We start from the raw sequence: 26,398 nt of genomic DNA on the forward strand, positions 1-26,398 counted from the left end.
GAGTTCTGGCAGCCTCCTGGCCCAGTGCCCCATTTCCTCCCGGGTGGAGCAGGGAGGGAGGGAAGCGGTGGGGACCTGCAGGCGCAGGTGCACAGACCAGAGCTGTGAAGAGCGCAATGCCTGGCCAGGAGCGAGGGTCTAGGGAGCAGCCTGGGAGGCAGTGTAGGGTCCGGGCTCTGCCAGCAGCCGCTTCCCAGGTGTGGGGCACGTGCTCACAGCAGTGCCGGCCCAGACCGTGCTCTCCAAGGGCTCAGCCTTAGGATCGGCCCCTTCCCGGCTGCTGCTGGGGCACCGGACAGGGTGTGGCTGGGGAACCCCCAAGCTGGAGCCCCAGGGGGGTGGGGTCAGGGTTGTGCTGCCGGGAGGGGGCGGAGCCCATGTGACTCACAGAGGGCCAGCCATCGCTATGGCCCTAGGGGCCATGGGGAAGGAAAGTCCCTTGTATGGCTTGCTCGCTGGAGACCGAGACCCGGTGGTCCAGGGCCAGAAGCTGCTCAGCCTTTCCTTGCTGCAGGGTTTTCTGCAGCACTGGCGTGAGGCCGTGCTTGCCCCATTTGGGGTCCAACGAAACTTCCTCGGAGCACGGGGGGCAAGGGGGGTCGCCTCAAAACTGCCCGGGGTCGGGAGGGGGGGCTTTGGGGGGCATTCCAAAGGGCGAGGTGGGGCGGGCCACCCCCAAAGCCCCACCCCATGACCACGCCCCATCATGACCCCACCCCCAGCCCCGCCCCCAGCCCGCATTTAAAGGGCTCGCTCTCTCCACAGCGCAACCTCCGCTGTCTGCATCGCCCCTTGCACGCCGGAGTGCCTGCGACTTTAATTAAAGGGCCGTCCCCTCGCCTAGGCTGCAGCACCGCCCATCGGCTCCTCGCGCCTCAAAATGAGTAGCTCCCACTCCCGAGCGGGCCAGAGCGCGGCGGGCGCGGCTCCGGGTGGCGGTAACGACACGCGAGACGCCGAGATGCCGGCCACCGAGAAGGACCTGGCGGAGGACGCGCCGTGGAAGAAAATCCAGCAGAACACATTCACGCGCTGGTGCAATGAGCACCTCAAATGCGTGAGCAAGCGCATCGCCAACCTGCAGACGGACCTGAGTGACGGGCTGCGGCTTATCGCGCTGCTCGAGGTGCTCAGCCAGAAAAAGATGCACCGCAAGCACAACCAGAGGCCCACCTTCCGCCAGATGCAGCTCGAGAACGTGTCGGTGGCGCTCGAGTTCCTGGACCGCGAGAACATCAAGCTCGTGTCCATCGGTGAGGGCGCGTGCCGCCCCGTGGCGCCGGGAGGGCGAGGGCGGGGGGCTCCGCGTGTCCTTCCATCTCCCCCGGGTAGACCCCTCCCAGCCACCCTCCCCGAGTCGTGGTGCTATCCCGGCCCTCTCCCCCCGCCCCACCTCGGCCGAGGGGCTCCGCGCGGGGCCGGGCCTCGAGAACAAAGGCGCGCTGGCAGGCTGGCCCCGCTGCTGTGCGGACCGCTACGCGCCCCCGCCCGCCGCGCCCCGGCTGGCCCGCGCCCAGGCTGAGCTCACATCCTCCGCAGGCCGTGCCCCCGCCCCTTCGCTTGCTGTGGGAGAGGGCCTGGAGGGTGGGCACTGGCCAGGCTCTTGCCCTGCGCCCAGTGTCCCATCCCTGTGCAGCGGGAGGCCCCGTTTCTCTACCTCCTACAGCAGTTTGGAGAGGGCCTTCTGACTTCCAGGTTTCCCCGTGGTTCCTAAACAAGGGAGTTAGAGTTTGTGGGTTCCATTGTTTAAGGCTCTCAGCTTTTGCTGGTCTTGGGAGATGCCCCCCTCCTCAGAGATGGCTCTAACCCCCCCCCCCCCCCGTTTAGATCTCCACCAGGGAACTTAGGAGGCCAGAGAAGGGCATGGCCAGCAAAACGGTACCTGAAATGAGTCTGGGTGTCAGCCAGTGAAGGGAGCTGGTTGGTCGTCTACTGAGACACTGAATTACTGTTGAACTTGGGCCAAACTCTTGTTTCCATGCAGGACTTGGCTTTTCTGCATCTTGAATGCAGGAGTTGGTTGGGAGGTACTCCAGCGTGTGCTGGGCTCACTGCCAGCCCAGTGTCCGTGTCACTGGGCTGGTGATGCTGGCATTGACCGGGCCTACTGTAGCATCCCTGGCTCTTAAGGTGGAACCCACTCCGGGACGGGCACCAGCACTGGTGACTTGGGGGCATTGTACAACAGAGAGAGAAGGGACGTGCACTTTTCTCCGAATTGAAAGGGACCTTGCAGTTGGCCCCCTTGCCCCGATGCGGTCCAGGCTTAGCCTGAGAAAGTGAGAGACCAAGATTCGGGTGCCCCCAACCACTCAGAGGGCTGGCCCCTACGCCCTCACCTCTTTCTTTGGAATGCCTTTGGAGGCTCAGGCCCACCCCCCCAGTCCCAGTGTGTGTCTAGCCAAGCTGAGTCATCTCTGAGCCTTGGGTGGGGGGGCAACCGGATGTGGGGAGGCGGGCCACACCCCAGCTGTCTGAGGGGGGGTCTCCTCCTCCCTTCTCTTTTGAGCTGGCTGGAGCAGGCCTAGTTCCCAGAGCTTTGCCATATAAGGCAAAAAAATGTTGGAAAGCAGCAGTGATTAGGGGAGGGAGGGGGCAGGCTGGCCCAGGGGCTGGGGAAAGGGGGTGGGAGGGGGCGGGGCCATCCAACCAGGCACTCTCCCTACGAAGCCTGGCCCTTCCCTCTCTCTTTTCTGAGGGGGATGGGGAGGGCCTAGGCCTGCCTCCTGTGGACCAGGGGGTGGGCCCAGCCTGACCCGCCAGGGCTGATGAGCTTGGCCTTGTGTGTCCCCCTCCTGGGTCACAGTGGGCCTCAGGCCTCGTTAGGGCTCTTCTTCTGGACCCAAGGACTCTGGGGACGGGGGCCTCGTGGGAAGCCCCTGCTGGTCCTGTGTATTTGGTCTTCTCTGAGCCTTCCAGTCACCACTAGCCTGAAGCCCTCCTCTCTACTTTCCCACCATTTGGGGACAGTGCAAGCCAGGGGTGCGGGACCCTGACCCATCTCAGTCTGGGGACAGACAGGCCACTCTGCTCTGAGTGGCTCAGCTGGTCCTCAGGGTGCTGCCTACTGGACTCAGAGGCCGCCCGCCATTGAGCGCCCTTTGGTGGCGTCCATCCCCTTCTCCCCACCCCCAAGTTGACTCACTAGACAAGTATTTTCTCTTGATTGGGGGTTGGGGTAGGTTGGAGGCAGCAGGGGTTTCGAAGATGAGCTCTTAGAAAGCTTGGCCTTCCTCTGAGCCCCTCTCCCAGCCCCTCACCCCTTGAAGCCGAGACCCACAGGGGCCTTGGGTGGGTCCCACAGCCCAGAGGGGTTCCCATGGTGACAGGGTGCAGGGTGCCCGCCCTAACCACTTCCCCTGTGGTTAGCTTGGTGGCCGCCCGCCCACAGCCCAGCAGCCCGTTAGGTGGCAAGGAGGGCAGGCAGCAGCCGGTTGGGCTCTGCTGAGGCAGCGGGATCAAGGACCCCACCCATGGCCTCCGCTACCCCAGTTCCCAGGCTGGGCCCTGGGCGTCCAACCCAGCCTCAGTGGCTCTGCCCTCCTCCTCGGGCTGGGCGAGGGGGCCCCCCAGAATGTGTCCTCATCCTCCTGCTGGGCCCCAGTGAGCCACGACTCATTGGCCCAACTGGTGGTTCCATTGGGCTTCCGGCCCCTCCCCTGTGCCGGGACCGTGCCTGACTCCCAGCTTGGTCCTGCGGGGGTTGGGGGGCATTAAGGAAGTGCGGGGTGGGGCTTGCACCCTCCACCCAAAGGGTTTTTGCCCAACACCTCCACTTCCCTTGCCTCATGCCACCCACCCTGGGGCAGCAGTTGTATTTCCCAACTGCCCCACCCACCAGCCTTCCTCTTCCCCTTCCTCAGCCCCGGTCAGGGGCCCTGGCATCCAGGCCCACTAGGGCTGCGCTGCTCCTACTGCTTGTTGCCTGGAAACCCGTGGCGATGAGTGATGGGCCCATCATGCTCACTCCAGGGCCTTCCCCTGGCCCTGTCTGCAGCCTGCAGCTGTCAGTCCTTCCTCTTGTCCCCCAGGGCTTCCAGCAACACCCCCTCACTACTATATGGGTGGGTCATCGCCCCCCCAAAAGTCTCCTTCCCTCTGAAACCACCCACACCCCCTTCCGGGGGCCTCTCCCTCCGTGGGGATCCCTGTGCCGCCACGCTCCCCACTGCCTGGGAGCCACCTGGCGCCCTGTGTGGGCACCCTCCCCCCACACAAGCCCCTGTGTGCACACGTGCACAGGGACACTTGGGTGGGCCCCCCTGCTGCCCAACACCGCCACTCTTTTCCCTCACAGACAGCAAGGCCATCGTGGATGGGAACCTGAAGCTGATCTTGGGCCTCATCTGGACCCTGATTCTGCACTACTCCATCTCCATGCCCATGTGGGATGAGGAGGAGGATGAAGAAGCCAAGAAGCAAACGCCCAAGCAGAGGCTCCTGGGCTGGATCCAGAACAAGCTGCCGCAGCTGCCCATCACCAACTTCAGTCGGGACTGGCAGAGTGGCAGAGCCCTAGGCGCCCTGGTGGATAGCTGCGCCCCGGGTAAGGAGCGTGGGGAGTAGGAGGCGCGGGGCTGGAGCGGGGGCTGCGCGGAAGATAGTGGATACGGCCTGCAGGGGAGTCTGGAGGACCCCAGACTCAGTCGTTCTTGTTCCGCAGGCCTGTGTCCTGACTGGGATTCCTGGGACGCCAGCAAGCCTGTGAACAATGCGCGAGAAGCCATGCAGCAGGCCGATGACTGGCTGGGCATCCCTCAGGTACAACTCTGCCTGGACGTCCAGGGCTGTCCAGGGGCCAAGTCCCAGGGGGGAGCGGGGTCCTATCCCGGGAATCTCTGAGGCCTGGAGGCCAAATGGCTCTTGTCTTTGGACTGTGACAGGTGATCACCCCCGAGGAGATCGTGGACCCCAATGTGGATGAACACTCCGTCATGACCTACCTGTCCCAGTTCCCCAAGGCCAAGCTGAAGCCAGGGGCTCCCCTGAGACCCAAACTGAACCCGAAGAAAGCCCGAGCCTACGGGCCAGGTGAGGGACATGGGGCCTGTGCATTGGCCTCCCTGGGGGACAGTGTCCTTTTGGAATTTGGAGGTCCCTGGGGATCTTCAGGGACATGGCAGCTAGGTTCTCAAATGCCCCCCCTCTGAGAGTCAGACAGGAATGGGTCGGAGCTGGTCCAAACTGGCCACTTGTGACTAGCCATCAACCCAAGGTGGGACCTGTTCAAGGAGGGAGCACCCAACCACTTTACTGTAAGTGGAGACCAAACCCAGCCAGGGTATCACGCAGGAGCAAGGGCCCGGGCAAACCCAAGTGCAAGTTCCAGAAAACAGGCCCAGGCCTGTCTCACAGCAAACGTACAGCTGGGGCCCAAGGCCAAGCTCCGTGCGCTGATGTTCACGCTGAACTGACTCAGCCAGTTCTGAGTGTTCCACAGGGATGGCGGGGAGGGGGCTGAGCTGTGGGAGGAGATGCTCTTGAAGGGTGATGGGGGAGGGGTAAGGCCATGGCCCTAGCAGCCAGCCAGGCCTTTCTCCTTCTCGCTTGGCAGGCATCGAGCCCACAGGCAATATGGTGAAGAAGCGGGCAGAGTTTACTGTGGAGACCAGAAGTGCCGGCCAGGGAGAGGTGCTGGTGTATGTGGAGGACCCAGCTGGACACCAGGAGGAGGTAGGGCCACCTTCAGGCAGGGCGGGGCACTGCAGTGCCTCCATTTAAAGGGGCTGCTCTTGCCTGGCGGGCCAGTGTGGCTCACTGGTTGAGCATCGACCTATGATCCAGGAGGTCATGGTTCGATTCCCGGTCAGAGCACATGCCTGAGTTGCAGGCTTGGTCCCCAGTGTGGGGCGTGCAGGAGGCAGCTGATCAGTGATTCTCTCTCATCACTGATGTTTCTATTTGTCTCTCCCTCTCCCTTCCTCTCTCTGGAATCAGTAAAAGTATATTTTAAAAAAATAAAGGTTCTGGTCTTAGCAAAGGCTCATGGGCTCCTTGTTACCACAGGCCAAAGTGACTGCCAATAATGACAAGAACCGTACCTTCTCTGTCTGGTATGTCCCCGAGGTGACGGGGACTCACAAGGTGAGCCCTCAGCCCGTGGGGGAGGCTGGTGGCAGGGACAGTGGCTGTGGGGCCCCGACCCTCTCACAGCCTGCCCCTCCTGGACACAGGTCACCGTGCTCTTTGCTGGCCAGCACATCGCCAAGAGCCCCTTTGAGGTGTACGTGGACAAGTCCCAGGGTGACGCCAGCAAGGTGACTGCCCAGGGCCCTGGCCTGGAGCCCAGCGGCAACATCGCCAACAAGACCACCTACTTTGAGATCTTCACCGCAGGTGAGAGGAGGCTGCCGGGCAGGCGGTTCTGGCATGGCGGACTGTTGCTGGGGTCCGGGCGCAGCCTGGAGGCTCTGGGAGCTAAGCTGGTACTTTTGTGACAGGAGCTGGCTCAGGTGACGTCGAGGTCACGATCCAGGACCCTACCGGACAGAAGGGCACTGTGGAGCCTCAGCTGGAGGCCAGGGGCGACAGCACCTATCGCTGCAGCTACCAGCCCACCATGGAGGGTGCCCACACTGTGCACGTCACCTTCGCTGGCGTGCCTATCCCTCGCAGCCCCTACACTGTTACTATTGGCCAAGGTAGGCTGGTCCCGGCCACCTACGTCCCCCCCCCCATTGCTGGGGCCTCCCATGGGATGGTTGGTTGGAGGGTCCCACTCCAGCCCTCCCCACCCTGGCACCCGGGGTCTCTGCTTCCACTGTCGGGGTGAGCTCTCTTTCCTCCCCCGCTGGGGCCCCTCTTCTGCTCCTCTCGCCCTCTCCATCTCTCTTTCTCTTCACGCTTTCACCTTCGGAAGAACTTGCTCGAGCTGTCTAGAATCCTGCTGCTCTCTGCTCTGCCCACAGGGTCAACGGTACTTGGATCTGTCTTCCTTTGGGAGGGGCGGGCTGGGTGGGGCCGGGCAGGTGGGAGGAGGCTGTCACATCCTGGTCTGGGCCACAGGTCCTGGGGTCAGGGTCCCTTTTATTTCTTTCTGGCACGTCCCTCCCTATCTCCTGGGGTTAATTCTGAGGGTCCCCACCCTCATCCTGATGGCCCAGCCCTGTGGGGAGAAGCAAGGGAGGGGTCGCCCCGTGCCAGCCCCAGCGGCTTCATGAGCCCTCTGCCCACAGCTTGTAACCCGAGTGCCTGCCGCGCTGTGGGCCGGGGCCTCCAGCCCAAAGGCGTGCGGGTGAAGGAGACTGCCGACTTCAAGGTGTACACGAAGGGCGCGGGCAGTGGGGAGCTCAAGGTCATTGTGAAGGGTCCAAGTAAGTCAGCCTGCAGCTGAGGTGAGGTGGGCAGGGGCCACCCCAGGGGCGCTGCTGGGCAGGCCTGAGGCCCTCCTTTGTCTCTGGCAGAGGGTGAGGAGCGCGTGAAACAGAAGGACCTGGGGGATGGTGTTTACGGCTTCGAGTATTACCCCACGGTGCCTGGCACGTACACCGTCACCATCACGTGGGGGGGCCAGAACATTGGGCGCAGGTGAGGCCCCAATGCAGTGTAACCCCCCCGACCCTGCTCAGGGCCGTGCCCCTCCAGGGCAGTGTCCCTCAGCACACCCCCCCGTGTGGCTTTCTCTCTACAGTCCCTTCGAGGTGAAGGTGGGCACAGAGTGTGGCAATCAGAAGGTACGGGCCTGGGGGCCCGGCCTGGAGGGTGGTGTCGTCGGCAAGTCAGCGGACTTCGTGGTGGAGGCCATCGGGGATGACGTAGGCACCCTGGGTGAGTTGGAGGCCCACAGTGTGGGCACCTTGGGGGCCCCCTGCCAGGCTCCAGGGCACTGATAGAGTTGGTGGCTGTTGACAGGCTTCTCCGTGGAGGGCCCGTCGCAGGCCAAGATCGAATGTGATGACAAGGGCGATGGCTCCTGTGATGTGCGCTACTGGCCCCAGGAGGCCGGCGAGTATGCTGTGCACGTGCTGTGCAACAGCGAGGACATCCGCCTCAGCCCCTTCATGGCTGACATCCGGGAGGCGCCGCAGGACTTCCACCCGGACAGGGTAATGCACACGTGCCCCTGGCCCGGGTCTTGGCCCCCTTTTGCCTCCCCTTGGGGGGCTGGGCTGAGTGGTTGGGGTTCCAGGCCCTGGTGTTTCCCTGCCACCCTGTTTCCTTGGTGGCCTGCATTTGGTCCCCTGAGATCTGGGTGGCTTCCCATCAGGTGAAGGCACGTGGCCCTGGATTGGAGAAGACGGGCGTGGCGGTCAACAAGCCAGCGGAGTTCACGGTGGACGCTAAGCTCGGCGGGAAGGCCCCTCTCCGAGTTCAAGTGCAGGTGGGGTGCCCACCCATGGCACAGAGGTGGGGGTGGGCAGGTGCCCAGATCTGGGTACTGACCAGTTGGCCACCTACTTTCCAGGACAACGAGGGCTGCCCCGTGGAGGCCTCAGTCAAGGACAATGGCAACGGCACGTACAGCTGCTCCTACGTGCCCAGGAAGCCCGTGAAGCACACAGCCATGGTGTCCTGGGGAGGCGTCAGCATCCCTAACAGCCCCTTCCGGGTGAGCCGGCCCTCCCACGGGCCTTGGACAGCCCTTCATCACATCTTCCTAGGGCACCTGTCCCGTGTTTATCTATAGCTCTCTTAGATCAAACGTGAATCCCAGCCCTGGCCGGTTTGGCTCAGTGGATAGAGCGTCGGCCTGCGGACTGAAGGGTCCCAGGTTCGATTCCGGTCAAGGGCATGTACCTTGGTTTCGGGCACATGCCCAGTAGGGGGTGTGCAAGAGGCAACTGATGGATGTTTCTCTCTCATCAATGTTTCTAACTCTCTATCCCTCTCCCTTCCTCTCTGTAAAAAATCAATAAAATATATTAAACTAAAATAAAAGTAAAACGTGAATCCTAGACAGCTCACCCATTCCAAGTATATAGCTTGGTAGTCTTGAATCCATTCAGAGTTGTGCGATGGATAACACAATTGAAGACTAGGTAGGGTTTTTATTATTATTATTATTGATTTCAGAGAAGAAGGGAGAGGGAGAGATTGAAACATCAATGATGACAGAATCATTGATGGCTGCTTCCTGTACACCCCCTACTGGGGATTGAGCCCACATCCCGGGCATGTGCCCTGACCAGGGATCCAACCGTGACCAATGCTCAACCTCTGAGCCACACCAACCGGGCAAGACTAGATAGTTTTCATCATCCCAAACAAACGCTCCTCTTCCCCCCAAAATTCCCCTCCCCCGACCCTGAGCAACCACTATTCTGCTTTCTGCCTGTTCTAGACATTTGCTAGCGATGGAACCATGCAATGTCTAGCCTTTTGTGTCTGAATGCTTTCACTCAACATAATGTTTTCATTGTGGTTCTACATGGCAGCATGAATTGGTACTTCCTGCCTTTTCATGGCTGAATGATAGTCCATTGTATGGATTAGACCACATTGTATTTATCCAGTTATTTGTTGATGGGCCTTTGTTACGTTTTCCCTTTTGGCTGTTGTGAATAGTGCCACTATGAACATTTGGGTACAAGTATGCAGACGAGTGCTCTCATCTCTCTGGGTAGACAGATGCGGAAGAGGAGAATCACAGCACCATATGGTCATTTTATGGTTAATCATTGGAGGCACCACAAGACCCAAGGTGGTCGCACCATTTTGCGTAACAGCCAGCAGTCGATGAAGGGTCCCCTGCCTCTCCAGGCTGGTAATGCCCTTGCCCTTACCTTGTCCTGTGCAGGTGAACGTGGGAGCCGGCAGCCACCCAAACAAGGTCAAGGTGTATGGCCCAGGAGTGGCCAAGACAGGGCTCAAGGCTCATGAGCCCACCTACTTCACCGTGGACTGCACGGAGGCCGGCCAGGGTAAGGCTCCGCCTCCGGTGGCTGGACATGTGGGTGAGGCATCCACATGAGGTCCCAGCCTCCACTCCCTCCCCTGCTGCAGGCGATGTCAGCATTGGCATCAAGTGTGCCCCTGGCGTGGTGGGCCCGGCTGAGGCCGACATCGATTTTGACATCATTCGCAATGACAATGACACCTTCACGGTCAAGTACACACCGCGTGGGGCTGGCAGCTACACCATCATGGTCCTCTTTGCTGACCAGGTGGGTGTCGCTGCTTCCCACTCCCGACACTGCTGGGCATTGGGGTGCTGTTCTCCTCTTAGTCCGCTCCTCCCGCCATTGCAGGCTACACCGACCAGCCCCATCCGGGTCAAGGTGGAACCCTCCCATGACGCCAGCAAGGTGAAGGCAGAGGGTCCTGGCCTCAGCCGCACAGGTGAGGATGACCACCCTCTGGAGAGGTCGGGGACCTCAAGGGGGATTGAGGCAACGTGCCCCTAATGGCTGCCGTGTCACCTTAGGTGTTGAGCTTGGCAAACCCACCCACTTCACGGTCAATGCGAAAGCCGCTGGCAAGGGCAAACTGGATGTCCAGTTCTCGGGAACGGCCAAGGGGGAAGCAGTGCGTGATGTGGACATCATCGACCACCACGATAATACCTACACGGTCAAGTACACTCCTATACAGCAGGTAGCGCCCTTAACCTCTGCAGCTGCACCTCTTCTACACCCACCACGCCCGTGGTCCTCCTTGAGCGGTGGGCTGGCTGGGCTGCTCCAGGAGGCTTCCCGCTCACTGCCATTTCCCACGTGGGAGACAGTGGGCATGAAGGCCAGGGGCGGAAGAGGAGAGCCAGTTGTCTGGCCGGCGTGGCTCAGTGGTTGAGCGTCGACCTATGAGCCAAGAGGTCATGGTTTGATTCCCAGTCAGGGCACATGCCCGGGTTGTGGGCTCGATCCCCAGTTGGGGGTGTGCAGAAGGCAGCCGATCAATGATTCTCTCATCATTGATGTTTCTATCTCTCTCTCCCTCTCCCTTCTTCTCTGAAATCCGTAAACTTTTTTTTTTTTTTTTAAAGGAGAGCCAGTGTCTCTCTGACCAGTCCCCAATTCCTAACTGGGGAAGCTGCAGGCCAGGAGACCAGGGTCATGACCTATATGACTCTACCCTTCTGTACCCCTCCCAGGGCCCAGTGGGCGTCAATGTCACCTACGGAGGGGATCCTATCCCTAAGAGCCCCTTCTCCGTGGGCGTGTCTCCAAGCTTGGACCTCAGCAAGATCAAGGTGTCTGGCCTGGGAGAGAGTAAGTAGTTGGGGCTGTTGTCGTGGTTACCGAGGATGGCCCAGGAGCTGCCCGGGCTCAGTGTCACAGTTCTTTCCCTTCTTCTGTCATCTCAATAGAGGTGGACGTTGGCAAAGACCAGGAGTTCACAGTCAAGTCAAAGGGTGCTGGTGGCCAAGGCAAAGTGGCATCCAAGATCGTGGGCCCATCGGGCGCATCAGTGCCCTGCAAGGTGGAGCCCGGCCTGGGGGCTGACAACAGTGTCGTGCGCTTTGTGCCCCGCGAGGAGGGGTCCTATGAGGTTGAGGTGACTTACGACGGTGTGCCTGTGCCTGGCAGCCCCTTTCCTCTGGAAGCCGTGCCTCCCACAAAGCCTAGCAAGGTAACTGAGGTATGGGGGCCCCCCTGTCTTTCCCAGACATGCTCTTACCCTTTATCGTGCCGAGGCCTGCTTATGCCCCTGTCTCGTGGGGGAGGGAAGCCAGAACAAGAGGAGGTAGATTGTCCTCGCTGATTTGGCTCAGTGGATAGAGCATTGGCCTGTGGACTAAAGGGTCCCAGGTTCGATTCCCAGTCAGGGCACATGCCTGGGTTGTGGGCTCGATCCCCAGTGTGGGGCGTGCAGGAGGCAGCCAATCAATGAGTCTCTCTCATCATTGATGTTTCTCCCTCTTTTCCTCTCTGAAATAAAAAATATATTTTTTAAAAAAATTAAATTTAAAAAAAGAGGACATAGATTGAAGTGGGGGCCAGGGGTCAAGGGTCAGGGAGGTGGTGTGGTTTCAGCTCTTGACCTGCCCGTCTCTCCTCAGGTGAAGGCGTTTGGGCCAGGGCTGCAGGGCGGCAGTGCAGGCTCCCCTGCCCGCTTCACCATCGACACCAAGGGTGCCGGCACGGGCGGCTTGGGCCTGACCGTGGAGGGCCCCTGCGAGGCGCAGCTCGAGTGCCTGGACAATGGGGATGGCACATGCTCCGTGTCCTATGTGCCCACCGAGCCCGGAGACTACAACATCAACATCCTCTTCGCCGACACTCACATCCCCGGCTCCCCATTCAAGGCCCACGTGGTGCCGTGTTTTGACGCATCCAAGGTCAAGTGCTCCGGCCCTGGGCTGGAGCGCGCCACGGCTGGGGAGGCGGGCCAGTTCCATGTGGACTGCTCAAGTGCAGGCAGCGCAGAGCTGACCATCGAGATCCGCTCCGAGGCCGGGCTGCCTGCCGAGGTGCACATACAAGACCACGGTGACGGCACACACACCATCACCTACATCCCCCTTTGCCCCGGCTCCTACACCGTCACCATCAAATACGGTGGCCAGCCTGTGCCCAACTTCCCCAGCAAGCTGCAGGTGGAGCCCGCAGTAGACACTTCTGGTGTCCAGTGCTACGGGCCTGGCATTGATGGCCAAGGTGAGAGGCCCCACTGCGAGACCAGGGGGCTGGGGGGGGGCATCTAGGGTCCCCAGAGCCCTCGGAGCCCATGCCTCCTCCTCATTGCCCCTCCTACAGGCGTCTTCCGAGAGGCTACCACTGAGTTCAGCGTGGATGCCCGGGCTCTGACGAAAACTGGAGGGCCGCATGTCAAGGCCCGCGTGGCCAACCCCTCAGGCAACCTGACCGAGACCTACGTGCAGGACTGTGGTGACGGCACGTACAAAGTGGAGTACACGCCCTACGAGGAGGGTATGCGCCAGGGCTCCCCAGGGCTGTGGGGCATGCGTGGGGTGGCCCGGGCTCCTCCTCACCCAGCCCCCCATCCTCCAGGACTCCACTCTGTGGACGTGACCTACGATGGCAGCCCTGTGCCCAGCAGCCCCTTCCAGGTGCCTGTGACCGAGGGCTGCGACCCCTCTCGAGTGCGCGTCCATGGGCCAGGCATCCAAAGTGGCACCACCAACAAGCCCAACAAGTTCACCGTGGAGACGAGGTGAGGAAGTGCCCAGGAGGCAGGGGCGTGATGGGCCTTGAAACTCCAGGTCTAACTGGCTGTCTGTCTGGACCAGGGGAGCTGGCACAGGGGGCCTGGGCCTGGCTGTAGAGGGCCCCTCTGAGGCTAAGATGTCCTGCATGGATAACAAAGATGGCAGCTGCTCGGTTGAGTACATCCCCTATGAGGCTGGCACCTACAGCCTTAATGTCACCTACGGCGGCCACCAAGTGCCAGGTGAGGAGGCAGGTCAGCTAGGGCTGGGCTGGAGGCCACCCGCTTGCCCTCCACCCTGTCTCACACACAATCCATCCCTCTGCCCCCCACCCAGGCAGTCCTTTCAAAGTCCCTGTGCATGATGTGACAGACGCGACCAAGGTGAAGTGCTCTGGGCCTGGCCTGAGCCCAGGCATGGTCCGTGCCAACCTGCCTCAGTCCTTCCAAGTGGACACGAGCAAGGCCGGCGTTGCCCCGCTACAGGTCAAAGTCCAGGGACCCAAAGGTGAGTGTCCACACGCTTAAGAGCAGGAGGTTGGGCCTAGCCAGTGTGGCTCGGGGGTTGAGCCACCAACCCATGAACCAGGAGGTCACAGTTTGATTCCCCATCACTGCACATGTGCGGGTTGCAGGCTCAATCCCCAGTGTGGGGTGTGCAGGAGGCAGCCGATCGATGTTTCTCTCTCATCATTGATGTCTCTATCTCTCTCTCCATCTCCCTTCCTCTCTGAAATCAATAAAAATATATATTTTTTAAAGAGCAGGAGGTTGGGAGGGCATGATCCTCTTTGAGGGGTAGCGGGAAGCGAGCAGAGGCTTTGCCCAAGAGGTTGGAGCAGGTGCACGGGCCGTTGATAGAGGAGCCTCAGGTGATGGGACCAGAAGGAGGTAGAATAGACACTGAACAGATGTGGCAGCGGGGACATAGGGCCAGGGTCCAAGCTGGCACCCAGATTAGTGTCTGGTGTCACGGGGCACAGGGCCATTCCTGGGATGGGCAGATGAGGGCAAAATGAAGGGTAGGCCTGGGGTGAGGGCTGGGCACACAGCTGAGCCCCTGCCGTCCTGGGTGGTGGGGCTGAGGGCTCAGGAGACTGGCTGAGGCTCTGTGTTTGGGACTGGGGCCAGGCCTGGTAGAACCAGTGGATGTGGTGGACAACGCTGACGGCACCCAGACCGTTAACTACGTGCCCAGCCGTGAGGGGCCCTACAGCATCTCTGTGCTGTATGGGGAAGAGGAGGTACCCCGCAGGTAAGAGGCAGCTCACTGCCCAGCTGGGGGCGGCAGGCTGGGCATCAAGAACCTTCCTAACCACTCACAACACCCTGGCCCAACAAACAGCCCCTTCAAGGTCAAGGTGTTGCCTACGCACGACGCCAGCAAGGTGAAAGCCAGCGGCCCTGGGCTCAACACCACCGGCGTGCCCGCCAGCCTGCCTGTGGAGTTCACCATTGACGCGAAGGACGCAGGGGAAGGCCTATTGGCTGTCCAGATCACGGTGAGCTGGTGGCCTGGGCAGCTCCTCGCCCTGCTGGGTGCCAGGGAAGGCCAGGGAAGGTGGGGGCCCAGGCTGGAGCCATGTGCAGGTTAGAGCATGCAGCTGGGGCACTTGAGGTCTCCCCTGGGAATGATGCCAGCCAGGGCAGGTCTCCTGTGTCTAGGAAGATGGTGACAGGCACAGACTTCCCCACCCACACACTAGCTCATGCCTCACTTTGAGCCCATTACCAAAGCCCTTAGTTCCTCAATTTGCCCACTTGTGACATTAGTGCTGGGCAGGCCCTGGGGTGGAGGATGGGAGCCGAGCGGTACTCATGGGGATAAAGCAGAATGGGTGCCAAGATCCCCGGCCCTGCCTGTTGTCATGGGGGGCAGGAGCTTTGGGCTTTTGGGGACCTCTCTTCTGGCCCTTGCCAGTGGAGAAGTAACGGACAATGCTGGATGCAGGCAGCTATTTTGGGCCATGGAGGCTGAGTGACATGGAGGCTGTTCCTGCAGCAGCAGCACTTGATGCTGGCTCCTTTAAGAGAACCTGAGCCTGGCCGGCATGGCTCAGTGGTTGAGCATCAACCTATGAACCGGGAGGTCATGGTTCTATTCCCGGTCAGGGCACATGCCCGGGTTGCAAGCTCAATCCCCAGTGTGGAGCATGCAGGAGGCACCCAATCAATAATTCTCTCTCATCATTGATGTTTCTCTCTCTCTCTCTCCCTCTCCCTTCCTCTCTGAAATGAATACAAATATATTTTAGAAAAAGAGAACCAGAGGTGATCCTGGGCTGGGTGGGCTTATGACAACCACCTCCGTCCCCTGTGCTTTGCCACACAGGACCCTGAGGGCAAGCCCAAGAAGACGCACATCCAAGACAACCACGATGGCACGTACACGGTGGCCTATGTGCCAGATGTGACGGGCCGCTACACCATCCTTATCAAGTATGGCGGTGATGAGATCCCCTTCTCCCCGTACCGTGTTCGCGCCGTGCCCACCGGGGATGCCAGCAAGTGCACGGTCACAGGTGAGCCCGCCCGCCATCGGCCACGGCGCTCAGCACGGGGCTTGGGTGTGCCTGTGTGCAAGGGCTCGCTGCTTGGGGCAGCGTGTGGGAGTGGGGGCCGCCCCCTGAGTGACTCACCTGACCTTTCTCCTTGCTCTCTGCCCTCTCACCTCAGTGTCAATCGGAGGTCACGGGCTAGGTAAGCTGCTTGCCGGGGCCACTCCCAATGCCCCTCCTGCCCAGAGGGCAGCTTCCTTTCCTCTTCCGTGCTGATTCCCAGGACAGTTCCAGCTGCAGCTCTTGGCAGGGACAGAGGGGGTGGCCGGAGGGTTAGGGCCCAGGGAGGCCTCTGGAGCTGAGCATGAGCGCTCTGGCCCGTCCCCTCTCTGGGCCTCTGTTTCCCCATCTGAGAAGTTGGGTTGCAGCTGAGAGCTTTGGGGTGAGGTGCATCCTGAGAGGCACCCCACTGGGGCTCTGGGGTCTGGGGATCTTGGCACTCCAGGAAAGCCCAGGAGGCGGGCAGCAGGCCCTTCCTTCTTGCTCCCTCCTTCCATGTCAAGGGCTCCTGCATGGGCTAAGGGGACAAGGGGTCTCCCGACAGGCGCGAGTCCCCAGCCCTGGCCAGATCCACAGACCCTCATCCCCACCTCCCAGGGGCCTCGCGTCCCGGGCCGGGGGAGGCGCAGCCTGCATGAGCGGGTGGGGCTAGCTGGTAGTGCAGTAGCACCAGCGTCGACTGCTTGGGCGGCCAGCATGGCGGGGCCTGGCCCAGCCTCAGAGCCCCAAAGTGCACGCGGTGGCCTATCTGCCCTCCCCGCCTCCTTTCCTACCCCTGTCCCCCCAGCAGTGACGTTATTCAGAGGGTCCCCAACCAGGTGTGGCAGAGGAGAGCCAGCCCCAGGCAGGGACACCAATAAGAGGCGATTGCTACTTAGGAGGTTCCCAGGGCTGCAGGCCTGGAGCTTGGGCGAGGCAGCCAGCACACGTTAGGGTGGCCTGGGCTTTGCAGCAGGGGCTCATCTGCCGAATACATAGGCCCTGGGATCTGAGATGATAGGCATATGTGCCTAGGGCAGGGGGACAAGACCTTGGGGACCAGAGGCAGGGTCAAGCCTTGGTTGAGGGAGTGGTCTCGGTTTACCTGGCCACTGTGTGCAGAACAGAGGTAGCGAGCCCAATTGGGGAGCTGAAGTTACTTTTATTTTTTAAATATTTTTTTATTGATTTCAGAGAGGAAGGGAGAGGGAGAGATAGAAACATCAATGATGAGAGAGAATCATGGATGGGCTGCCTCCTCCATGGCCCCAACTGGGGATCGAGCCCGCAACCCAGGCATGTGCCCTGACCGGGGATCGAACCATGACCTCCTGGTTCATAGGTTTACGCTCAACCACTGAGCCACACCGGCCGGGCTGAAGTTACTTTTAGATCAGCCAGAAGGGGGCGCCAAGTTGGGAGGTGTACTTTGAAGATGGAGCAGCCAAGACCGGCTGATGGGCTGGATGGGAAAAGTGGGGGTTCACGGGTACCTGAGGTCGGGGCCCAAACCACTAGCTATAGATGGCGGGTTCAGTTCCCAGTTGGAGAGAACGGGTGTTGGATGGGTATGAGGTGAGGCCTTCCAGGGCAGAGTGGGCAGCAGGTGGCCAGGCCTGGACCTCAGGAGAGCTGCAGAAGGCCAACACAGAGCCTAGGGCAGCCTGAGCCCTCGACCACAGGGGAGCTCAGGGGCAGGCTGGCTGGAGAACCCCTGGAATGCAGCCCTGGAGCAGGTTCCATGCTCCTGGGGGCGTCCCTGGCCAGGGCCAGCCTGCCTGTCACTTTGAGGCCTCACAGCCCACCACCCCCTGAGCCTCCACGGCTAAGCGCAGGTCGTAACGTCACTGTCCCTCCCCTCTCCTCAGGCACTCTGGGGCCCTGGAGGCTGCTCAGCTGCTCTGCCCTTGCAACCTAGAGGCGGTGGCTGTGGCTTGGGCCTCCTGTCCCCCTCCCTCTGGGTGCTGCCGCTGCCTGTGCGCTGTGCTGCTAGGGCGCTAACCCCGCTGCTCCCTGCTTCCCTGCTCCCAGCTCCCTGCCTGCTCTGGGCTGTGCCCAGCCACCCCTCACCACGAGCCTTCGGTTGAGCGAGCATTCTCAGTTGTCAGGAAACTTTCATTTCCCCTTCAGGCCTGGGCCGGGGGGGGGGGGGCGGGGGCGGGAGGCGAGTGTCACATCCCCCCACACTGCAGCAGGACCCCCGCCTCACCGCGTGCGCACACAGCACTGGGGGCCGGGGCCAGGCCACGGGGCAAAGGCAGCTGTGCGCCCAACCCGGAGCACTGGCATTGCTCAGCGCGGTCCACGGCACCAGCTGCGGCTGAGTTGGCAGGGGAGGTGGCAGCAAACGCTTGTGCCCCAGCGGCAGCAGCGGCCTCACGGGCCTCCAGGCCCACCCTTCCTCCCAAACACCTGGGTGCCACCCGTGGGGCCTTTCCCACATGGGGGCTGCCCCCCAAGACAGGGCTCCCTGGCCTGAGGTGGCTCGAGGGAACCTTTCCTGCCTTCTGAGAAACTACTCACCGTCCCAGCTCGGGGTTCAGGGGCGGGAGGCCTGGCTGTGCTTGGTGGTGGCAGTAAAAGGCCTGGGCGGGCGGCAGGCAGTGGATAGGAGCAGCCTGAACGCCAAGCTCATGCACTGGCCCCCCTCTGGGGACCCGCCCTGCCCCACTAGGTGCTGGCATCGGCCCCACCATCCAGATTGGGGAGGAAACGGTGATCACTGTGGACACCAAGGCTGCAGGCAAAGGCAAGGTTACCTGCACTGTGTGCACACCCGACGGCTCCGAGGTGGACGTGGATGTGGTAGAGAATGAGGATGGCACCTTTGACATCTTCTACACAGCCCCGCAGCCGGGCAAATACGTCATCTGTGTGCGCTTTGGCGGCGAGCACGTGCCCAACAGCCCCTTCCAAGTGACGGTCAGAAGGGGCTAGGGGTGAAGGGTCTTGGGGGGACCCATCCTGAATGCCCCCCACCACCACCACCCAGGATTACTCTGTAATTTCAGAGTCTGCAGCTCTTGTGTTTGCTCTGCAGGCTCTGGCTGGGGACCAGCCCACCGCGCAGCCTCCTTTGCGGCCTCAGCAGCTGGCCCCACCATACACCTATGCTCCGGGCGCCCAGCAGACCTGGGTATGGCCTGGCCCACCACCTCCAGCTTGCCTAGCTCTAAGGGACATTGGGGGGGCTGGCCAGCTGGGTGTCCCAGGAGGCCCGTTCTGGCATATGTGAGGAGGGATCCCAACTCTTCCTGCTTGGGACTCCCTCGACTCCGACAGCCCCTCATCTGGGCCCTCTGTCTCCACTGCAGGCCCCGGAGAGACCCATGGTGGGTGTCAATGGGCTGGACGTGACCAGCCTGAGGCCCTTTGACCTTGTCATCCCCTTCACCATCAAGAAGGGCGAGATCACAGGTGAGTGGGAGCAGGAAGGCGGTTGGGAGCCGCAGAGGTGGCTCGAGGGAACCAGGATGTGCCAACAGGCTGCCCTGACCCTGTCACGTTGCCCTGCAGGGGAGGTACGGATGCCCTCCGGCAAAGTGGCACAGCCGGCGATCACCGACAATAAGGACGGCACTGTGACGGTGCGCTACGCCCCCAGCGAAGCTGGCCTGCACGAGATGGACATCCGCTATGACAACATGCACATCCCAGGTGCGCTCCCACAGCATGCCACCACCGCCTCACAGTGGCCTGGGGCAGCGGGAGGACTTGGGGGCCAACGCAAGGTCCCCATTCCACATGGCCCCTCTTCCTGCCTCAGGAAGCCCCCTGCAGTTCTACGTGGATTACGTCAACTGTGGCCACGTCACCGCCTACGGGCCAGGCCTCACCCACGGAGTAGTGAACAAGCCTGCTGTCTTCACAGTCAACACCAAGGACGCAGGAGAGGGTGAGTGGCAGCCGGTTTTGGTCTTCCTGTGCCGTGGATGCCCTCAGCCTGTGGGGAGCTGGGCGCAGGAGAGACACTCCCGAGTGGGGCCCCCTGCCCTGCCCCCCAGCCTCTGCTTGCCTGTTGGGGCTCTCCCTCATCTTGTCCTGGGTTTGGTTCACGCACTCACCCACGATTCTCTTTAGGGGGCTTGTCCCTGGCCATCGAGGGGCCATCCAAAGCAGAAATCAGCTGCACCGACAATCAGGACGGGACGTGTAGCGTGTCCTACCTGCCGGTGCTGCCTGGTGACTACAGCATCCTCGTCAAGTACAATGAGCAGCACATCCCAGGCAGCCCCTTCACCGCCAGGGTCACAGGTGGGTGCCCGTGGGGAAAGTTACAGGAAGAGGCAGGTGGCCTGACTGGCGTGGCTCAGTGGTTGAGCCTCGACCTATGAACCAGAAGGTCATGGTTCGGTTCCCGATCAGGGCACATGCCCGGGGTGTGGGCTCGATCCGCAGTGTGGGCCATGCAAGAAGCAACTGATAGGTGATTCTCTCTCATCACTGTTGTTTCTATCTCTCTCCCTCTCCCTGTCTTTCTGAAGTCAATCAAAATATATTTTAGGCCTTAGCCGGTTTGGCTCAGTGGATAGAGCATCGGCCTGCGGACTGATGGATCCCGGGTTTGATTCTGGTCAGGGCACATGCCCGGATTGCGGGCTCCATCCCCAGTAGGGGGTCTTGCAGTAGGCAGCTGATCAATGATTCTCTCTCATCATTGATGTTTCTATCTCTCCCCTCTCCCTTCCTCTCTGAAATCAATAACAAATATATATATATATATATATATATATTTTTTTTTTTTAATATATATTTTTAAAAAGGCAGGTGGCAGGGTGGGTGCTGTTTCTCCCTGCTTCTGGACACTCAGTGACTGTCCTCTGCCAGGTGATGACTCCATGCGCATGTCCCACCTGAAGGTGGGCTCCGCTGCTGACATCCCCATCAACATCTCCGAGACGGACCTCAGCCTGTTGACGGCCACAGTGGTGCCGCCCTCGGGCCGCGAGGAGCCCTGTCTGCTGAAGCGGCTGCGCAATGGCCATGTGGGTAAGAGGCTGAGGGGCAGGGCCTTCTGGAAAGGAGGGAGGTTGGGGCGGGGGCATGCCTTTCCCTGGCTGACAGCCCGCTCTGTGCCCAGGGATCTCCTTCGTGCCCAAGGAGACGGGGGAGCACCTAGTGCATGTGAAAAAGAGTGGCCAGCACGTGGCCAGCAGCCCCATCCCGGTGATGATCAGCCAGTCGGAGATTGGGGACGCCAGCCGTGTGCGCGTCTCGGGCCAGGGCCTCCATGAAGGCCACACCTTTGAGCCCGCGGAGTTTATCATTGATACCCGTGATGCTGGTAAGCGATGGCGGCCTGCCCGCCAGGGTGAGCCCACTGTGCTTGGCTCTCTGGCTCAGGGGTGTCCCCTCGGCAGGCTACGGCGGGCTCAGCCTGTCCATCGAGGGCCCCAGCAAAGTGGACATCAACACAGAGGACCTGGAGGATGGCACGTGCAGGGTCACCTACTGCCCCACGGAGCCTGGGAACTACATCATCAACATTAAGTTTGCCGACCAGCACGTGCCTGGTGAGTGCCGCGCACGCGCATTTCTCCCTAACCCTCCTGATCACACCCCAGGGCCAGGATGTAACCTGTGTGGGGTGCGGGCTGTGCTCCCCTCCTGCAGGCAGCCCCTTCTCCGTGAAGGTGACAGGCGAAGGCCGAGTGAAAGAGAGCATCACACGCAGACGACGGGCCCCTTCAGTGGCCAATGTTGGCAGTCATTGTGACCTCAGCCTCAAGATCCCCGGTAGGAGCTATAGGGAGGCGGGGGGTGGCGGGGGGCGATGGGGAGGCCTGGTAACCCCGAGCAGAAGTCTGGGGTCTGGGGCTCCTGCTCACCAGGCTGTCCCCCGACCTGCAGAAATCAGCATCCAGGACATGACAGCCCAGGTGACCAGCCCATCAGGCAAGACCCATGAAGCTGAGATTGTGGAAGGGGAAAACCACACGTACTGCATCCGCTTCGTGCCTGCTGAGATGGGCATGCACACGGTCAGCGTCAAGTACAAGGGCCAGCACGTGCCTGGGAGCCCCTTCCAGTTCACCGTGGGGCCCCTAGGGGAAGGGGGTGCCCACAAGGTCCGCGCCGGAGGTCCGGGCCTCGAGAGGGCCGAGGCTGGAGTGCCAGGTAGGCCTGCTTCCTGCCAGCTTCTTGCTCTCCTCCTGGGCAGGGTCGGGGGGGGGGGGGTGGAGGGGCTGAGGTCAGGGGTTGCAGCCTCGGGAGAGGTGCGCATGCGCTCTACTCACCAGACACACTGCTTTGCCACAGCTGAATTCAGCATTTGGACCAGGGAAGCCGGCGCTGGGGGCCTGGCCATTGCTGTCGAGGGCCCCAGCAAGGCCGAGATCTCCTTCGAGGACCGCAAGGATGGCTCCTGTGGTGTGGCCTATGTGGTCCAGGAGCCAGGTACTGAGGGCCGGGCCGGGGTGAGGGGCGGCGATGCCTCAGTGTGGGTGTTGGTTGGGTCTATGCAGACAGTCCTGCTCGGCTCCCCTCTCCACCTTGACCCAGGGCCACTGGGCTGTTCGTGGGAGGCGGGAGGCTAGAACGCAGCCAAGTGGGGCCTCGTTATCTGCGTCTCTCCCTATGCAGGGGACTACGAGGTCTCCGTGAAGTTCAACGAGGAGCACATTCCCGACAGCCCCTTCGTGGTGCCTGTGGCTTCTCCGTCTGGCGACGCCCGCCGCCTTACTGTTTCTAGTCTTCAGGTGAGGCACTGAGAGAAACCGCCCGCCTGGGGCTCCTGGGCCCGGCCAGACCAGAGCCAGTGCACGGAGCAGGCCTCGGCCCTGTGTCGAGGGACCCGCCCAGCCCCGCTCGGGGCGCCGGGCCTCTGCTCTGGCCGGGTGCAGCCCACGCTTTGGGTTGGCAGGACACACCCCTGGCCACCGCGTGGAGTTTTTCTCGTGTCTCAGGTCTAAAGGCTTTGAACAGAAGCCTGTGCCCCTTGAGCACCAGGGCTGAGGTTTAAAGAGGGACAGCCTGCAGGGGCTGAGTGCTGCCCAGCGGGTGGGGCCGCCCTCCCTTCACGCTGCCCCGGGGGGGTGTGATTGTGGAGCGCATGCGCCTGGGGGCGGGGGCAGGGGTGTGTGCCTGTGGCTTGTTGCCCCTCGAGAATCAATGGCTCTCCCTCTTTAAACCAAGTTGGACGCCAGATGGGTAAGTGCAACCCTTTGGGCCTCCTGCTTCTGGGGCCCCGCCCTCCCTCATTCTGACCACCCCGATCTAACCACCTCTGCTGTGCTTCCAGGAGTCAGGGTTAAAGGTCAACCAGCCAGCCTCTTTTGCAGTCAGCTTGAACGGGGCCAAGGGGGCGATCGATGCCAAGGTGCACAGCCCCTCGGGAGCCCTGGAGGAATGCTATGTCACAGAGATCGATCAAGGTGAGGCCCTGTCCCTACCCAGCCACCCCGCCACCTGCCCTGGCCTCACTGGGAGCAGTGGGCCTGCCCAGCCGGCGGGAAGCAGGCTGAGAGTACGAAAGGAGGTCCAGATTCTGTGAGCAGCCAAGACGGGGCCCACACCCGGGCCCCCTCAGCCAGGCGACCCTGCCACCACTCGTGACCCAAGCCCCTGGGCATCTGGCTCAGCAGCCACGACTGCTAGAAAGAAGACAGCCTTCCGCAGGGTCCGATGCAGTCTCCTGAAGGAGAGGCCGCAAGTCCAGCCAGAGGGCTGAGGGCCCTTGAGCCAGGGCATGGCACCTACAGACAGGCCTGGGCACCCCAGGGATGGGAGAGGGGGAGAGGGTGTGCATTGCTGCCGGGTAGAGTTTCACTAGTATCACAGCCTAGTCCTGCCCTTTCCCAGCCGTGTGGCCTCGAGCAAGTTCCTCACTGCCTCTGAGCCCCAGTTAACATGCAGGGAGCTTGGCATTCCTGGTAACCTTTCTTTTTGTTGTTGCTCATCCTCACCCGAGGGTATTTTCCCATTGATTTTTAGAGAATGAAAGGGAGAGGGAGAGACACAGAGAAACATCGATGTGATGAGACACATCGATTGGTTGCCTCCCCCATGCGCCCTGACTGGGCCAGGGATGAGCCTGCAACCGAGGGACATGCCCTTGACTGGAATCAAAGCCAGGACCCTTCAGTCCATGGGATGACGCTCTATCCACTGAGCCAAACCGGCTAGGGCCATGGTAACCTTTTTAAAGAGGCAGTGAGATGCGTGTTTTGCTTGTAAAAGATTTCAGTCCAAATGAGTCCCGATAGGCTGCTTGGGCATCTACAGCTTCACCCCTCAAGTTTTAGGAGGTCTGTGCTGTGGGGTGTGGGTGCCCAGCATGGTCCATGGAAGAAGCTGCGTGAACTGCGTGGACCTGCTGGGCTCAGGCTGGCGGGCAAGGGTCGCGCCTCACAGATGTCACTTGCTCGGTTTGTGGGGAGGGACCCAGGTCCACAGCATGCCCCTCTGCTCCTCAGATAAGTACGCCGTGCGTTTTATCCCACGGGAGAATGGTGTCTACCTGATTGATGTCAAGTTCAATGGCACACACATCCCTGGAAGCCCCTTCAAGATCCGAGTTGGGGAGCCTGGGCATGGAGGGGACCCGGGGCTGGTGTCTGCCTACGGAGCCGGCCTGGAAGGTGGCGTCACAGGTAGGTCAGCTGCTAGAGCCCCCGTCTAAGAAAGATCTCAGTGGCAACAGGAGGCACACAAGAATGACAAAGCTATGCTGCTGGGTGGGCAGTGGGGGGCTGGAGTGGGGTGGGCCAGACCAGCTCTGCCTGACCTCCTGTGTCCCCAGGGAGCCCAGCTGAGTTTATCGTGAACACAAGCAATGCGGGAGCCGGTGCCCTGTCGGTCACCATCGACGGGCCCTCCAAGGTGAAGATGGATTGCCAGGAGTGCCCCGAGGGCTACCGCGTCACCTACACCCCCATGGTACCTGGCAGCTACCTCATCTCCATCAAATATGGTGGCCCCTACCACATCGGGGGCAGCCCCTTCAAGGCCAAAGTCACAGGTGAGCCTCTGCAGCAGACTGCTGGCGCCCGCCTCGGTGCCTAGCCCTCAGCTACCTCTCAGCCCCACTTTGCTCTGCCCCACAGGCCCCCGTCTCGTCAGCAACCACAGCCTCCATGAGACATCATCAGTATTTGTAGACTCCCTGACCAAGACGGCCAGTGTCCCCCAGCACGGCACCCCAGGCCCAGGTCCCACTGATGCCAGCAAGGTGCTGGCTAAGGGCCTGGGGCTGAGCAAGGCCTACGTGGGCCAGAAGAGCAGCTTCACCGTGGACTGCAGCAAAGCAGGTGGGTGCCCGGAACACAGGAAGGAAGATGAAGGGGTGGGGATGCCTTTGAGGGTGTGGCCGTCGCTTCTAAAGCCACTTCCTATCTTGGCCTCCCTGCCCTCTGCCTTAAGTACCTTGAAGGAGCTGGAGTTTCCTATGCTGGCCTGGCTGGGGGGCAGGGGTGCTGGCAGGTCTTTAGAAAGGGGCGGCAGCCTAGCCGGTGTGGCTCAGTGGGTATGTCAACCCATGAACCAGGAGGTCACGGTTCGATTCCCAGTCAGGGCACATGCCCGGGTTGCGGGCTCAGTCCCCAGTGTGGGGAGTGCAAGAGGTAGCCGATCAATCTTTCTCTCTCATCATTGCTGTTTCTATCTCTCTCTCCCTCTCCCTTCCTCTCTGAAATCAATAAAAATGTATGTTAAAAGAAGTAAAACAAAAATAAAAAAGAAAGGGCTGTTCACTCAGCCCTGGCTGGGTAGGTCAATTGGTTAGAGCATCATCCTGATACACCAAGGTTGCGGGTTTGATCCCCAGTCAGGGCACATACAGGAATCAACCAATGAATGCATAATTAAGTGGAACAACAAATCCATGTTTCTTTCCTCTACCTCTCTCTCTCTCTCTCTCTCTCTCTCTCTCCCTCTCTCTCTCCCTCTCTCCCCCCCCTCCTTTCCCCCCAAGTCAATAAATAATTTTTTAAAAAGAAAAGGCTATAACCCTGGAACAGGTGAGGGGGACAGAAGGAGGAGGCGGGGGGTCAGCATAGTTACAACTGAAAATAGGGGGCTTGGAGCCTGGGACTGAGGCCCTCTCCCCTCTCCCCCCGCCAGGCAACAACATGCTGCTAGTGGGGGTGCACGGCCCCCGGACGCCCTGTGAGGAGATCCTGGTGAAGCACGTGGGCAGCCGGCTCTACAGCGTGTCCTACCTGCTCAAGGACAAGGGGGAGTACACGCTGGTTGTCAAGTGGGGCGACGAGCACATCCCGGGCAGCCCCTACCGTGTCCTGGTGCCCTGAGCTCTGTGCCTGTGCCAGTGGCGACTCCCAGGACCAGAAGTGTCCCGTGCCCACCGCCCCCTCCCAAGCAGCCCCCCCTCCTCCTCTCCTCAGCCCCCGGAGCCCTGGCCAGCCCTGGCCGCCCTGTCACTGCAGCCACCCCTGCCCTGCGCTCACCTGCCTCTGCTTGGGCAAAGGAGAGAAGCGAGCAGCGGGAACCGTTGGTGGCTCTGCCTGTCTTCTTTGGTTCTGGGAGGGGTGACGGGTGGAGGCCTGCGCACGACCACCTGCTAGTTCCCTTCCCTAGCCAAGAAGAATAAAGCTCAGCTTTCATTCTCCTGAGACTGGCTCTCGCTTTCTTGCAAGGACGCCGACAGGGTGGACGGCACATGGGCTGCGGCCACAGGCTGCTGATCTCCAGGCCTGGCCCCACCTGCTGACCCCACCCCCTAACTCCAGGAGGCCCCATCTGCACTGGCCGCCTCTGCCTCTCTGGATTCGGATCAATGCAGGGCAAGGGGGATGTAGTACCCCCAGGACACGGCCTGGTAAACTTGTCCCGGTCCACACCAGAAATAGACAGTGTCC

At 61.1% G+C, this 26,398-nt stretch overlaps 1 protein-coding gene across 2 annotated transcripts in view; it reads left to right on the forward strand.

Moving 5' to 3' along the window:
* FLNA (filamin A) overlaps positions 1-26,152 on the forward strand; it is a 28,591-nt gene extending 2,439 nt beyond the window's left edge. The window contains exons 2-48 of one of the 2 annotated variants that reach the window (XM_079765391.1): positions 766-1,253; positions 4,298-4,546; positions 4,664-4,761; positions 4,884-5,031; positions 5,555-5,673; positions 6,007-6,084; positions 6,174-6,336; positions 6,441-6,641; positions 7,176-7,313; positions 7,404-7,527; positions 7,631-7,767; positions 7,852-8,045; positions 8,207-8,320; positions 8,405-8,548; positions 9,737-9,860; positions 9,943-10,103; positions 10,188-10,278; positions 10,364-10,533; positions 11,030-11,147; positions 11,246-11,508; positions 11,939-12,536; positions 12,636-12,809; positions 12,891-13,053; positions 13,130-13,290; positions 13,385-13,555; positions 14,179-14,302; positions 14,393-14,549; positions 15,380-15,569; positions 15,724-15,747; positions 18,259-18,506; positions 18,625-18,720; positions 18,899-19,001; positions 19,101-19,241; positions 19,351-19,479; positions 19,665-19,838; positions 20,412-20,573; positions 20,665-20,868; positions 20,945-21,097; positions 21,198-21,320; positions 21,435-21,701; positions 21,843-21,980; positions 22,167-22,282; positions 22,825-22,957; positions 23,999-24,175; positions 24,325-24,543; positions 24,629-24,832; positions 25,644-26,152. In XM_079765391.1, the coding sequence (XP_079621517.1) occupies positions 881-1,253; positions 4,298-4,546; positions 4,664-4,761; positions 4,884-5,031; positions 5,555-5,673; positions 6,007-6,084; positions 6,174-6,336; positions 6,441-6,641; positions 7,176-7,313; positions 7,404-7,527; positions 7,631-7,767; positions 7,852-8,045; positions 8,207-8,320; positions 8,405-8,548; positions 9,737-9,860; positions 9,943-10,103; positions 10,188-10,278; positions 10,364-10,533; positions 11,030-11,147; positions 11,246-11,508; positions 11,939-12,536; positions 12,636-12,809; positions 12,891-13,053; positions 13,130-13,290; positions 13,385-13,555; positions 14,179-14,302; positions 14,393-14,549; positions 15,380-15,569; positions 15,724-15,747; positions 18,259-18,506; positions 18,625-18,720; positions 18,899-19,001; positions 19,101-19,241; positions 19,351-19,479; positions 19,665-19,838; positions 20,412-20,573; positions 20,665-20,868; positions 20,945-21,097; positions 21,198-21,320; positions 21,435-21,701; positions 21,843-21,980; positions 22,167-22,282; positions 22,825-22,957; positions 23,999-24,175; positions 24,325-24,543; positions 24,629-24,832; positions 25,644-25,831 (7,944 nt within the window). In that variant the 5' untranslated portion in view covers positions 766-880 and the 3' untranslated portion in view covers positions 25,832-26,152. The remainder of the gene's footprint in view (positions 1-765; positions 1,254-4,297; positions 4,547-4,663; positions 4,762-4,883; positions 5,032-5,554; positions 5,674-6,006; positions 6,085-6,173; positions 6,337-6,440; positions 6,642-7,175; positions 7,314-7,403; positions 7,528-7,630; positions 7,768-7,851; positions 8,046-8,206; positions 8,321-8,404; positions 8,549-9,736; positions 9,861-9,942; positions 10,104-10,187; positions 10,279-10,363; positions 10,534-11,029; positions 11,148-11,245; positions 11,509-11,938; positions 12,537-12,635; positions 12,810-12,890; positions 13,054-13,129; positions 13,291-13,384; positions 13,556-14,178; positions 14,303-14,392; positions 14,550-15,379; positions 15,570-15,723; positions 15,748-18,258; positions 18,507-18,624; positions 18,721-18,898; positions 19,002-19,100; positions 19,242-19,350; positions 19,480-19,664; positions 19,839-20,411; positions 20,574-20,664; positions 20,869-20,944; positions 21,098-21,197; positions 21,321-21,434; positions 21,702-21,842; positions 21,981-22,166; positions 22,283-22,824; positions 22,958-23,998; positions 24,176-24,324; positions 24,544-24,628; positions 24,833-25,643) is intronic. The other variant, XM_079765392.1, reaches the window with a different exon arrangement.
* The last annotated feature ends 246 nt before the right edge of the window (positions 26,153-26,398 follow it).

This window comes from Cnephaeus nilssonii (genome assembly GCF_951640355.1).
Source record: "Cnephaeus nilssonii genome assembly, chromosome: X".
Taxonomy (NCBI): domain Eukaryota; kingdom Metazoa; phylum Chordata; class Mammalia; order Chiroptera; family Vespertilionidae; genus Cnephaeus; species Cnephaeus nilssonii.